The sequence below is a fragment of the Mesoplodon densirostris genome, chromosome 4 (assembly GCF_025265405.1).
Source record: "Mesoplodon densirostris isolate mMesDen1 chromosome 4, mMesDen1 primary haplotype, whole genome shotgun sequence".
Taxonomy (NCBI): Eukaryota; Metazoa; Chordata; class Mammalia; order Artiodactyla; family Ziphiidae; genus Mesoplodon; species Mesoplodon densirostris.
In genome coordinates this window covers 166,313,064-166,325,215 of record NC_082664.1, presented here as the reverse complement: position 1 = coordinate 166,325,215, position 12,152 = coordinate 166,313,064, and the positions used below count along the sequence as shown (strand labels likewise).

Below are 12,152 nucleotides of genomic sequence, written 5' to 3'. Positions count from 1 at the left end.
AGTAGAGCAGTTTTGGGGCCCACCTTTGGAGTCCCAGTTCCGCCCCCTCCCCATGTGGATTGCGAACCAAGTGGATTGAGCTAGATATTTGACTTGCAAACTTTTTGACTGTGACCCACATTTTACAGCATGATGCCGTAGACCGTGTGTGTGTGTGTGTGTGTGTGTGTGTATTTATATAAAACAAGTACATTTATATAAAACAAGTTTCAAAAATAGTGCTTATCCTTACTCTGTGTGACGTACTCATACTTGTCTATTCCATTCTTTTTTTTTTTTCCCATTCTTTTTTTAAAGCTATTCTTGACCCATGAAATTAATTCCTGAATTACTCATGGTCTACAACTTATAGTTTGAAAAGCTGATCTGGACAAAAATCAGGCTCCAAAATAATGACTGGCCTGGTAAAGGTTTTAGGAGCATTTGCTTATAGGATCATGGAATCGAATGTGAAAGTGAATATCTTTGGTTTATAGAATTATATTATTGATTCTGTTGGGTATAGTTTAAAGTTTTATTAGAAATAGTTCTTGGCTTTGTTCATAAGCTGATTGTGTTTAGGAGCCTAATTCCATACCCTTTAGTCTCCAAGTCTAAAAAACTCTGATGAATTGTATTCAGCCTGGATTTCTGAATTGTTAAAAAACAAACATTGCAACTTATTCAAATTTGGAAAACAGTATCTTAGTTAATATTTGATGCATGAGAATAAGGATGCATTTTACCTTTGTGAAAAGAGGCTGCTGGAAAAGGTTTTTATTTGGAAATTCTCGCGTAAAGGAATGTTTTGGATCAAGTTATAACAGCTTCTTGAAGTTGGTAGCGAAGCAAGTTATAATCATGTTGGAAATGAAAGCAAGTCACTCATCTACCTTAAGTTTCTATAAAACTCCAAACCTGTGTGGAAGGTATACTGAAATTGCCACTGTGTTATTTCCTCACTGTTTCTGAAAATTTTTTAATGAAATATAGTTTGAGATAATTGTTTCACTTTGTCCAGTTTTATATGCCTATATGAATATGTTGCCTAGTAAAATAATTATGATGATGCTTTGCATTTACATAAACTTTAAAATTAAAAAAATCACTTATGGGGTGAGTGCTATCAAAGAAGCTGTCAGATCATGAGAGACCCACAGGAAGCAGTAATATGGGTTAAATGATCAGGGCAAGCCTCAATGAAGAAACCATGTTTAAATACCGGAGAGGAGAAGCACTTTCCATGCATTCTCACTGAGGCACTTAGCACAGATATTGTTACACTCATTTGCATGTAACTGAACAGGGATCGGAGTGGGTAATGGCTCTCGTAGCTCACAAAGCTAGCAAGTGGTGAACCCGTTTGGGTTTTCAGACTCCTTGTCTGGTTCTCTTCACAACATATTACATTGGTGCTCAAAATCCACCTGACATTGATAAATTAATGCTACGGTTAGATGAGTTATAGTAGCATACTACACACTGCTTATAAAACATGCAAAATGAAGTTAGCATCATGTTAAGTAGTCAAAATGGATTTTTTCTAGAATATTTATTATTACTTTCATAGGACAATAGAACATATATTTGCTATTATAGAGAACTTTAAATTTCAATATTCATAATTTCATCTTTTTACATAGACTTTTTTTTTGTCACTTTCAGAGTTTCACTTAATAAACAACTCAGGAAGGTCCCTTATATGTGTAACTTAAAATAAAAAATAATACTGGCTTAATTCCACATGGTCTGTCTGTTATAGTAGTTGTAGCAAATTTGAGAATGATCAGTACTTAGTTACATTTATAGGATTTCATTTTCCTGGAAAAAGTGGAGCAATGGAGGAGGGAAAGTTTTTGACAGTGTGAGACACCAGGCGAGGACAAGCCTGATTTGGGCATTTTGAGTACTGGTGTGGTGGCGGGGAGGAGAGGATCAAAAGGAAAAGTGAAGATGTCCTTGGTTTGCTGGAGCCAGGGAAAGAAGCCCCTGCTACCAAGTACGGCTCCTAAGTCACCTCCATTGCTTGTTACTTCAGTGTGTTTGGGATTAGTGACGTAGAGCAAAATGACATATGAAGGGAGGAACTGCACATAGAAAAACGTTTCTATTCAGCTGATGTGCTCAGAGATCTCAATAAACCAATAAGCAAGTAATATCACCATCATTTGGGGTGTTGATAAATTGTTTCACTTTGGAAGCTATCAAGATAGGCATTTGGCTGAGTTTCTTGTTTCTTTCTTGGTTAGAAAGAAACAAACACCTTTTACTTGTGAGGTTTTCAGTTTTCTTATTACCAGTCTGATGAGATTGTATTGTGTTTCTTTGTGATCCTCCATCTTCGAGGTTCTCTTTTAAATGATTATGCACATTAAAAAGAACATTTTATATTATCTTTTAATGATTTATTCTCTAAAGGGATATAATAAAATATAGTAGAAATTTTAAAAGGGGCATATTTTTTAAACAAAATAAGGAATAAGAGCCATATGTTTCAGTCATTCTATTACCTAGGTTTGTTAGAAGGGAAACTCCAGGGGAAAATATGGTTGTTATATATCTTTTAATTATACAGTATAAGCATAATTTGGAACACTGTCCTTCAGAACTTAAGGAAGGAAAGAGGAAGGGAACTAACATTTGATGAAAGCCTACCATGTGCCAGGCACTGTGCTAGACACTTTGACATACATTACAGGGTTTATTGTGAGTATTAAATGAGATCATGTATCCCCATTTTACAGATGAGGAAACTGAGCTTGCCCCAAGTCACATGACTGGTAAGTGGCACAGCTGGACTAGAACCCAGACTCCAAATCCCATGCTTTTTCTGCTGTACTGTGTTTAAAGCTTGCAAAGAGAGGTATGAAGTTACTGACCAGAGTTGAGAGTCCTAGGAATTTTCTTTCCCATGAAATATTGACACTAAACCTAAACATTTTTTTTTTCATGTCAGGAGTTAGATAGTTGGAGTCACACTGTAATTACAACTCCTCTGTTTCTAAAATGCCAGGGTAGATAAGTAATATTTAAGGGAAGACTTAAGAAATAATGCCTTTTATCAAGAAAGGCCAGTTTGAATAAATACATGGCAGCTTATGGGGCTTTCCATGGCTTAGTGTTAAAGACTTAGCTATAATAACAATAGCTATAGCTATTGTTATTTAAAATAAGCTATTGCTTATTTTAAACATTCTAAATGGCAGTGGGCTTTAGCAAAACCTTGAGAAGTTCAAAATTTACTTTGTGGTGCACATGTAAACTCACAAAGCACCCATTATATGCCAAGGACTGTGCTAGAGTCTAGGGTAAAAAAGATATCCCTGGGCTTCCATGGTGGCGCAGTGGTTGAGAGTCCGCCTGCCGATGCGGGGGACGCGGGTTCGTGCCCCGATCCCGGAAGATCCCACATGCCGCGGAGCGGCTGGGCCCGCGAGCCATGGCCGTGAAGCCTGTGTGTCCGGAGCCTGTGCTCCGCAACGGGAGAGGCCACAGCAGTGAGGGGCCCGCGTACAGCAAAAAAAAAAAAAAAAATCCCTGACTTGCCTTTAAAGTTTGCTGCCTTAGAATAAAATTAATGTATAAATATATTTTTCTTATTCTTCAGTCATGAGTTTGAAGCCCCCACTGATGGCCCATTTATTTTCAGAAATAATTTATACAGTGAAATCCTAGCGTAAAAAATAATTTGGACACTTTCAGTAGTTAAGATGGAACAGGAATTGGCCTTTATAAGAGTACAGGGATCAGAATGTGTCATCAGGGGACTTCCCCGGTGGTGCAGTGGATGGGACTCCACGCTCCCAATGCAGGGGGCCTGGGTTCGATCCCTGGTCGGGGAACTAGATCCCACATGTATGCCACAACTAAGGAGCCTGCAAGCCGCAACTAAGACCTAGCACAACCAAAAAAAAAAAAAAGAATGTGTCATCAAAGAATGTAGTACGGTTCTCTGAACTGTGATCCTCAATAGCTAACCTGCTTTAAATCACCACTGCATCCATAACACTGGAAACTAAAGCTAAGATAAAAACGTTTTGATAACTTGTTTCAAAAGTGAAACTTTTTGACATTTGGATTTCCTCAAAACAAGAGATTCTCTTTGCCCATTATCTTATTAACATGCTTGCTAACGTGATCATATTTGAATATATGGAATTCATGCACTGATACTTATTCAGTGACCATTAGAATAGGACCGTCATATAGATTTGTTGGGATATTACAGAAATTTATACAAATTCCTACTAATTTATACTAATTCCTGTTTCTGGCTTGAACTAATGAGCTGCAAACTGATTTTTGTTGAAGGAGATAAAATGAATATATACTATGTCTGAAAACTTGTAATAAAACCCAGTTTGTTGGCTAGCATCCAGAACTAATACATCCAAATATATCATTCCCTTCCAAGTTATCATTTTAAAGTGATATGTTTTCCTGAGCTATTGCTCAAAATGTTTTAAGAGTACTTCTTTGGAAAGTGCCATTCTTCTTCATGGTGCCAAGTTTGGTCCTTGCAGGGTAGTTTCAGCTTTTGGAAATCGGCACAAGTTTAGAACCATTTCTGGTTTTAAGACCAGTGAATGAACTTTATTTTTCACCTGCAAAGTATGCCTGCCCACCCCCACTTTTTCCTTTTTTGAAAAAATGGTTACTCAAGCACTCTGCTCTAACTTACAGTACAAAACATAGCAGATACACACAAAACTCGAACAAGCACAGCACACCCCTCTGTACCTTTCTGTTCATTGTATTGCACTCTTTGTGAGCAGTGTTTGCCAAGAGCCACCCTAGACCAAGGTCTGCATCCCTGCTGCCTGCAAATGTCAGCATGACGACACATGGACTTCTTCTTCGTTGCTGGCCATTGTTCCAATTTTAGAAAGCCTCTGTCGCCTCCAGAGGGTTCCATTGTTTAACCTTTATTATCCCATAGCCACCTTCCCTTGATGTGGATAAAGAGAAAAGGAGAGAACCATGTTGTTCTGTGCACCGTTCTAGCTCCTCTGGCAATATGATTAAAATATTTTTTTAAAAACCTTTAGTAAGTTAACAGTTTACAACTGATTTTTAAAGTTATCTTCTTAAATATTTCAAAAATTTCTATGACACCTAATGAGACATATGTGTGTACAGTATTTTAAATAGTCATGAAAACAAATTTAGGATTTTCCCCAAGTTTATTAATAGAGATTTTGCTGGTGATCATTATATCTATCACAGTTACTGTTTATCACCATTGTTTATTAAATTATATATAGAAGGAAGAACCTTATAAATGGTATTTTTGTAAACCTTATGAAGACCTTGAGTGATCTTCACCCAAAGCCATATTTTTATTCTTTCACCTAACTCTTGAGCCCTAGAGGGAAGAAACCTGGCATTTACCCAAAAGAAGCACATAGATCAGTTTTTGATTCACATTTTAAACTGCTTGGCTATTTTCAGTGATAATATTCTACTTAAATGAAAAAAGTCTTTGTTTCCCTTTGGGTAAAATTTTGTTTCTTACTCAATAGGTATAATACATTTCAATGACATACAACAGTGATGCATTCATTTCATATTTTGATTGGCATACAGATCAGACCAATTTTTATAGGATTTGATAACTTTTTTTAACCTTTTTCTTGCAGTTAGCTTTGAGAGAGCATGTATTTTGTAATATCTCATCAAAACGTCAAATTAATTCTGGACCATACATTCTCAAAGTTGACACATTGGTGGCAGAAACATGTTTAATCACTTAAAGCCATCTGTCCTTCCTAGGAACCTGTGTTTATTGCAGTAGATAGACAAATTTTGAAATTCAATTATTACACTTTGAGGACTTACTTTTAGTATTCAATCTGAATACTAAATAAATATTTAAATCTGTCATTTAACTGTGATTATACTATAATTAGAAAATGTGTTTTAAAAAATGAATACTTAGAAATGTATTATTATCCCAAGAAACCTAAGAAAGACAAAAATTATCCTTCCCTAGAGAAACCAGTTTTAAGTAGAGCTTTCCTGTTTCTTATTTTGTCCTTGTTTTTAAGCTGAAAATACAGTAAGCTAGTATTTTCCTTCCAGTACCTCAGTCATCACCTGTTAATAAGACTTGCATTTAAAGACATTCAGGAACTGTTGCAGGCATGCTGCAGGGTTTAGGAAAATCTCTTAGCTGGGGTATTCAGAGGGTGGAGATGTTCTTCTTCATTAAAAGGTTTGCAGTGGTGTGCTAGGGCCAGCTCCCACTCATTTGCTGGAGGCAATTATTAAGTTTTCAGGAGTTTTATGAACTGGTTGCAGAAACAGCCATTATTAAAAACTAAAGACATAAATACATATATATTTAACAAATTACATTCAAAACAACATTAATAAATACTTAAAACTCATCATTTCTAATCATTGTATCTATGCTCTTGAGGTTATTTACATCTATTTTGTCTGTATGGTGTGCTACTTACTGTTGTATGTCTTTCCCACTCTACATTTAGTGAAGTCATATCGGTAGCTTGAAATTGGCCATGGTGAAATTTACATCATGGGAATGATAAACACTACGGACCAGGGCTTTTTTTTTCCCCCCCTAGAGAGCCGCTGGTTAAATATTTATCAGCACACCACTGATTTTAGGCTAAATGAACTATCAGTTGAAAAGCCTCTCTACTTTAGCCTTTGATAAAAACCTTTCAATTAGATGTATAGAGCATGCTGAGTATCATTGTTCCAAATGCTGAAGGGATCTTTGATACCTAAAATTTGTATAATGCTCAGAATAATCATCTCAAACATTAGCAAGCTCACCTCTTAAAACATGTAAAAAGGGGACTTCCCTGGTGGCGCAGTGGTTGAGAGTCTGCCTGCCAATGCAGGGGACATGGGTTCGGGCCCTGGTCCAGGAGGATCCCACATGCCGCAGAGCTACTAAGCCTGTGGGCCACAACTACTGAGCCTGTGAGCCACAACTACTAAAGCCTGCATGCCTAGAGACTATGCCCCACAGCGAGAGAAGCCACCACAATGAGAAGCCTGCGCACCACATCAAAGAGTGGCCCCTGCTCACCACAACTGGAGAAAGCCCACGCACAACAAGGAAGACCCAACGCAGCCAAAAATGGATGAATAAATAAATAGATAAATAAATAAATAAATACTTAAAAAAAAAAACATGTAAAAAGAAGTATGTTATTTCCAGGTTAATTTTACGTAAAATATCAAGTCATAAGTTGTTTATATAACATGTGATATTTTGTTTCATTGCAGCCACCACTGGTGACATGCCGACTTACCAGATCCGAGCTCCAACTACTGCTTTGCCACAGGGAGTAATGATGGCTGCCTCGCCGGGAAGCCTGCACAGTCCCCAGCAACTAGCAGAGGAAGCAACACGCAAACGAGAGCTGAGGCTAATGAAAAATAGGTAAGATGTTTCACTAGAAACCGCAACCACTTAGGGGACATATAATTTATTTCTCTGGGGCTTTTAAAAAATTAACTTTTCCTCAGCTATTTCTCCCAAGTTACATGTTGTGTGGCATTTTATGTGGGCTTGTGCTCTGCATGTGCTGATAAGTAAGTCTTCTATTCTAGTCAGAGTTCCAGGCATGAAACTGTTTCATCAGCAGGCGGTACATCCTCATGTGTTTTAGGGTAATGTCTAAAAGATACACTCATTTTTTAAATGATAATGGAAGGACTTTATTACAAATAAAGATTAAGTTTGTACTTGGTATTTACTTTGTGAAGTAGGTGGTAAGTATAATTTTTAGCTTCTTTGTGAGCAAAATAAATCTGAGTGTGAGTTCAGAATTTTCTAAGTCTTTTACATGTAATTTTCTTTTATCTATTTTGTAACTTTGTTTTTTCTCTATTATACCCAAGAATAATCTTGTTTTTTCTCTATTATACCCAAGTACAATCTATTCTGAAAAATTCTAGCTGGGGGCAAGTACAAAGCAAGAGGAAGAATTAAAATTACCCACAGCCCCACCGCATAGAGATGCCTCCTATCGTACATACGCTTCCAGTTCCCTCTCATTTTCTCACGTGTTCTTACACATTTCATTGGCTATAAATAATCAAGAGAGTCCCTAGGTGCACGGGATTCTGAGAAGGGTCTATTTTAGCTTCCAAATTTCACTTTCAGAGCAGGACAAGAGAAAAGCAGATGATAAATGGCTCTTCGGTTGCTCAGTGTCTGCTGAGCAAGTTTTCAGTGCTTGTTTCTACCATTTTTTTAACTCACACATAGCTTTCACATGAGAGTAGGTCTGGTTATTCTCCCTTACTTTACAGATGAGGAACTGAGGTTCAGAAAGGTCAGGTAACAAGCTTATTAAGATCACACAGCCCAAACTGAACAGAACCTGGAACTGCAGTCAGGCCGTCCTTCCCCAGAGCTCACACTGCACTAACACCAGGTCACCTCAAAGAGACCCCAGTGTCAGCTGCAGATTTAGCTTTATGGAGAGTATGTAGGATTTACTTATTAATGTCAAAGACCTCTTATACATTCTCTCAGCTAAATTCTTTGGCTGGCATTCATAATAGATACTTAATTGTATTTCTGCCAATCCAGCTACAGTTGTTATTTCTTTAACAACCTTGTCAGCTTTTCCTCTTTGCCATGTACTTCCTTTCCATGCTAAGTGTATATCCAGACAAATGCAAGGCCTGAAAATGGAGCTAACTATTAATAGAAGAAACAGGTGTTTTCCTTAGCCGAGACTACTTAGGAATGTACCACCTACTGGTGTGGCCATCCAAAGCTTTGTGCCTGGAATATTTTGACTCTGGTAACATGCATGCAGGCGCATGAGACACAAAGTATCCATACTCACAAGAAATAGCACAGCTTGGTAAATTAAACTTGAAACATTAGACATCCCACAACACCGCTATTCGACATTTAAAATTTCATTTAGTAGTAACTTGTTTTGTAAAATGACTATCTATCTTCCTTCCAGACCTAGAATTTAATATAATGATTTAATCACAAAAACCTTGGTGTTCAGAAATGTATTTTAGTTTCTTTGTGGAAGAGTTGAATTGTGTTCCCAAACTGGCAAATGTATAAGTGTGCTTGGATTTATTCTTGGTGTTGCCGTGTGCATCATTTAGATTAAATTCATCTATGTTTATCAGATTGTGTTCACTTTTACACTGTTAATTTTTCTGTTAACCAGTTGAGAAGTCTGAGAACCTTTCAAGTTCACAGGGTGATGGCTTTGTTCTTGGCTGGGGAGTAGGGCTCGATCTTTTCCTGCAGTTCGTTGGGATTTCAAGGGCTCTCTTCTGCTGACCCTTGCTTCCTACAGAGAAAACACAGATAACCAGTTGTTAGTGAGCATCAACTATCCTAAAAATAAAACAGAATTGGCCACATGTGTTGCATGTGTCACTCCTAGTCCAGAATTGCAGCAGTGCTAACTGGCATTACAGTAACTGGCGATTAGATGTTCAACACAACTTTTGCTTATATATATTTGAATTACCTGTTTCAGTGTAGGCTTTTTGATATGATGGGTACCCCAAAGGCAGTTATTCTCAAAGGAACATTCCAAAATAAAGCTGTTATCAGAGGGTATATTCTCTAGATGAGTTCAATGATGTAGTAGCCATCCCCTCCCACCCTGAAAAGAAGGAGAAAGAAAGAAAAATGTTGGCCGTGTCCATTGTTTTTTGGCGGGGTTATGTGTGAAAATGACTAACTCAGCTACTCTGTTTGTTTGTGTTTGTTGCTTTGGCTGCTGGTCTGGCCTTTCTCCAGGCGTGTCTGCAGTGCTTTAAATCCTGGTTAGCAGATGCATCTCTCACGTCCTTTCCATGATTTCAGTTGTGGTGGTCTCACATTTCTGGGTTTAAGTTATCTGAATTATTGAGGGTTGTATTCTGTACCCTCTCTTCTCTCCTTCCTTAGTTTTCAGAAGCAGAGTCCCTTCCATTTTGGTTTATGAAAATGTGCATGATTTGTTTATTGTTATTCTTATCCATGTTGTTTTCTAGCCGACAAACTGTTGGCTTGCAGTCACGATTGATCTTGTTTTACTGAGATTTAGTCTTGAAGAATTAAAATCTCCAGTGCTGACACTGGTTTCTAAGGATTAATTTTTCTAATCCTCTTTGATCAAATAAAGGTAACTCATTGTGATGGAATATGTGGCTTTTGGTGGACAAAAATAATTAAGAGAATTGAAAAGATCTGTAAATGTTTTTGTAGAAATTCCACTTGGGGATGTGGTCCTATCGTTTTGGTTACTGAAAATCTTGCTGGTCCCTGTGACCATGGGACGTGTGCCCTAAGAAAACACCCTTTACAACAGATGCCGGGCGAACTGTTGTGCTCTGCCGTCGTTCCTGCTGTCTTAGGGGAACCTCCCAACGAGGCATGTGCTCGGTTACAACTGTTGTTCGGCTCCGTGCAGACATCCCCAAGGACTGACCGGTGGTTGAGTCTGGGGGGCAGACGCTCACGAGCTGCTCTGGATTGTGCTGAGAGGTTGTTCCTGTTGTCATTTGCCTTGTGTTGGTTCCAGGGAAGCTGCCCGGGAGTGTCGCAGGAAGAAGAAAGAATATGTCAAATGTCTTGAAAACCGTGTGGCTGTGCTTGAAAACCAGAACAAGACTCTCATTGAGGAACTCAAGGCCCTCAAAGATCTTTACTGCCGTAAAGCAGAGTGACTGTCTTTGACTTGGGCCTTGTTTGCCCAGAGCTCTAATCAAGGCAGGAGATGCAGCTGTCTTACTAATTGCCATGTGGACTTGTGGAAGGGACTCTTGTGACCCTTCAGAACCCAGTTTGGCTTAGGGTTTGGAATCGCATTGGGAATGTTGTCCCAGGATTTGGAACGCCATGATCACATTTACCAAGCTTACTTCAGCCTTCCTGTCAGTAGCATGCATGTGAAAAAAAATGTTTTGTTTTTGCCCTTTTGCTTCTACTCTCTTATAGGGAAGCTGCTAAAGAATGTCGACGTCGAAAGAGAGAATATGTTAGAAGTCTGGAGAGTCGAGTTGCAGTGCTAGAAGTTCAGAACAGGAAGCTCATAGAGGAACTGGAAACCTTGAAAGACATTTGCTCTCCTAAAACAGATTAGTAGAAATATTTAACTATGAACTGATTGCAATATGTACAGTTGCTTTTGAAGGCAATACAATATAAAGCCGGCAAGAATTATGGCTTTTTTTTCCGTTTATCATTCATCGTGTTTTCTAATCTCTAACATTCCCAAACTGCTTCACTGTACGTAGTTAACTCTTAGCTGTAACTTCAATTTTTTAAAAGAGGCAAACTGTAAAAAAAAAAAAAAAAGTAGTATGTAACAAATTCTTAAAATGCAACATTTGTAAGGCTTGTTCCAGTGCCACATATTTGCAGTTCCCGATCTCTGTGTCATGAACAGTGTCCTATGCAATAAAAATTTTTTGCAGGTCTTTAAAAATCATTTTAGGAAAGGATGATCAAAGATAATGCATCCAGCAGTACAATAAAAGTAAACCACAAAAAATACCTCAGGAAAGAACTGAAAGAATTGAAAGAATCTAATGACATGCCTATGTGAAAATAATAGCCTATAAATGAACTTATGGCATTTGCAGATTTTTATATTGGTTGCTTTGTAAAGAAAATATTGTATTGCTGTCCTTGAATGCCATAGTTGAAGAGAGTTTTTAATAGAGCCATGTTGGTTACACTTTGTAGTGTTTGGTGCTCATTTAACTATCTGAACATATACTACAGTTTTTACTCTTGTGTAACATAAAAGATCTTGCAGAAGTTTTTAGTGTCGGTTTGCTATTCCATGATGAACATTAACGCACAGTTTACTATCTGTCCTGATTTAAAGGTTTAAGTTAGAGTCGTATTTGCATACCTTCAAGGGGGTCCACTGCCGACTTCCACGGCGGGTCGTGATCTCTGCAGTGCTCTGTCTGCTATCTCGTCAGAAGCTCGGCCCCAGGGCTTTTACACGGAAGAGCAGCTCTGAGAGGTTCAGCTGGTACGATGGAGTAGGCCTTTCTGCAGATGGTCTGGAGACCTGCTGGTGGCCCTCTATTTTGAGTTTTGGCTAACAACCACAGGAGTTTTGTTTTTTGTTTTTTATAAATTTATTTATTTATTTTTGGCTGCATTGGTCTTCGTTGCTGCGCGCGGGCTTTCTCTAGTTGCAGCGAGC

General features: G+C 38.2%; 1 protein-coding gene across 8 annotated transcripts in view; it reads left to right on the top strand.

Annotated features, from left to right (window-relative positions):
* CREM (cAMP responsive element modulator) overlaps positions 1-11,854 on the top strand; it is a 68,263-nt gene extending 56,409 nt beyond the window's left edge. For 4 of the 8 annotated variants that reach the window (XM_060097657.1, XM_060097655.1, XM_060097659.1 and 1 more), the window contains 2 exons: positions 7,240-7,396; positions 10,512-11,021. In XM_060097657.1, coding sequence (XP_059953640.1) covers positions 7,240-7,396; positions 10,512-10,656 — 302 coding nt within the window. In that variant the 3' untranslated portion in view covers positions 10,657-11,021. Of the gene's footprint in view, positions 1-2,723; positions 2,760-7,239; positions 7,397-10,511 lie in introns of all 8 variants that reach the window. The other 4 variants (XM_060097653.1, XM_060097656.1, XM_060097658.1 and 1 more) reach the window with 4 other exon arrangements.
* Positions 11,855-12,152: the final 298 nt, after the last annotated feature.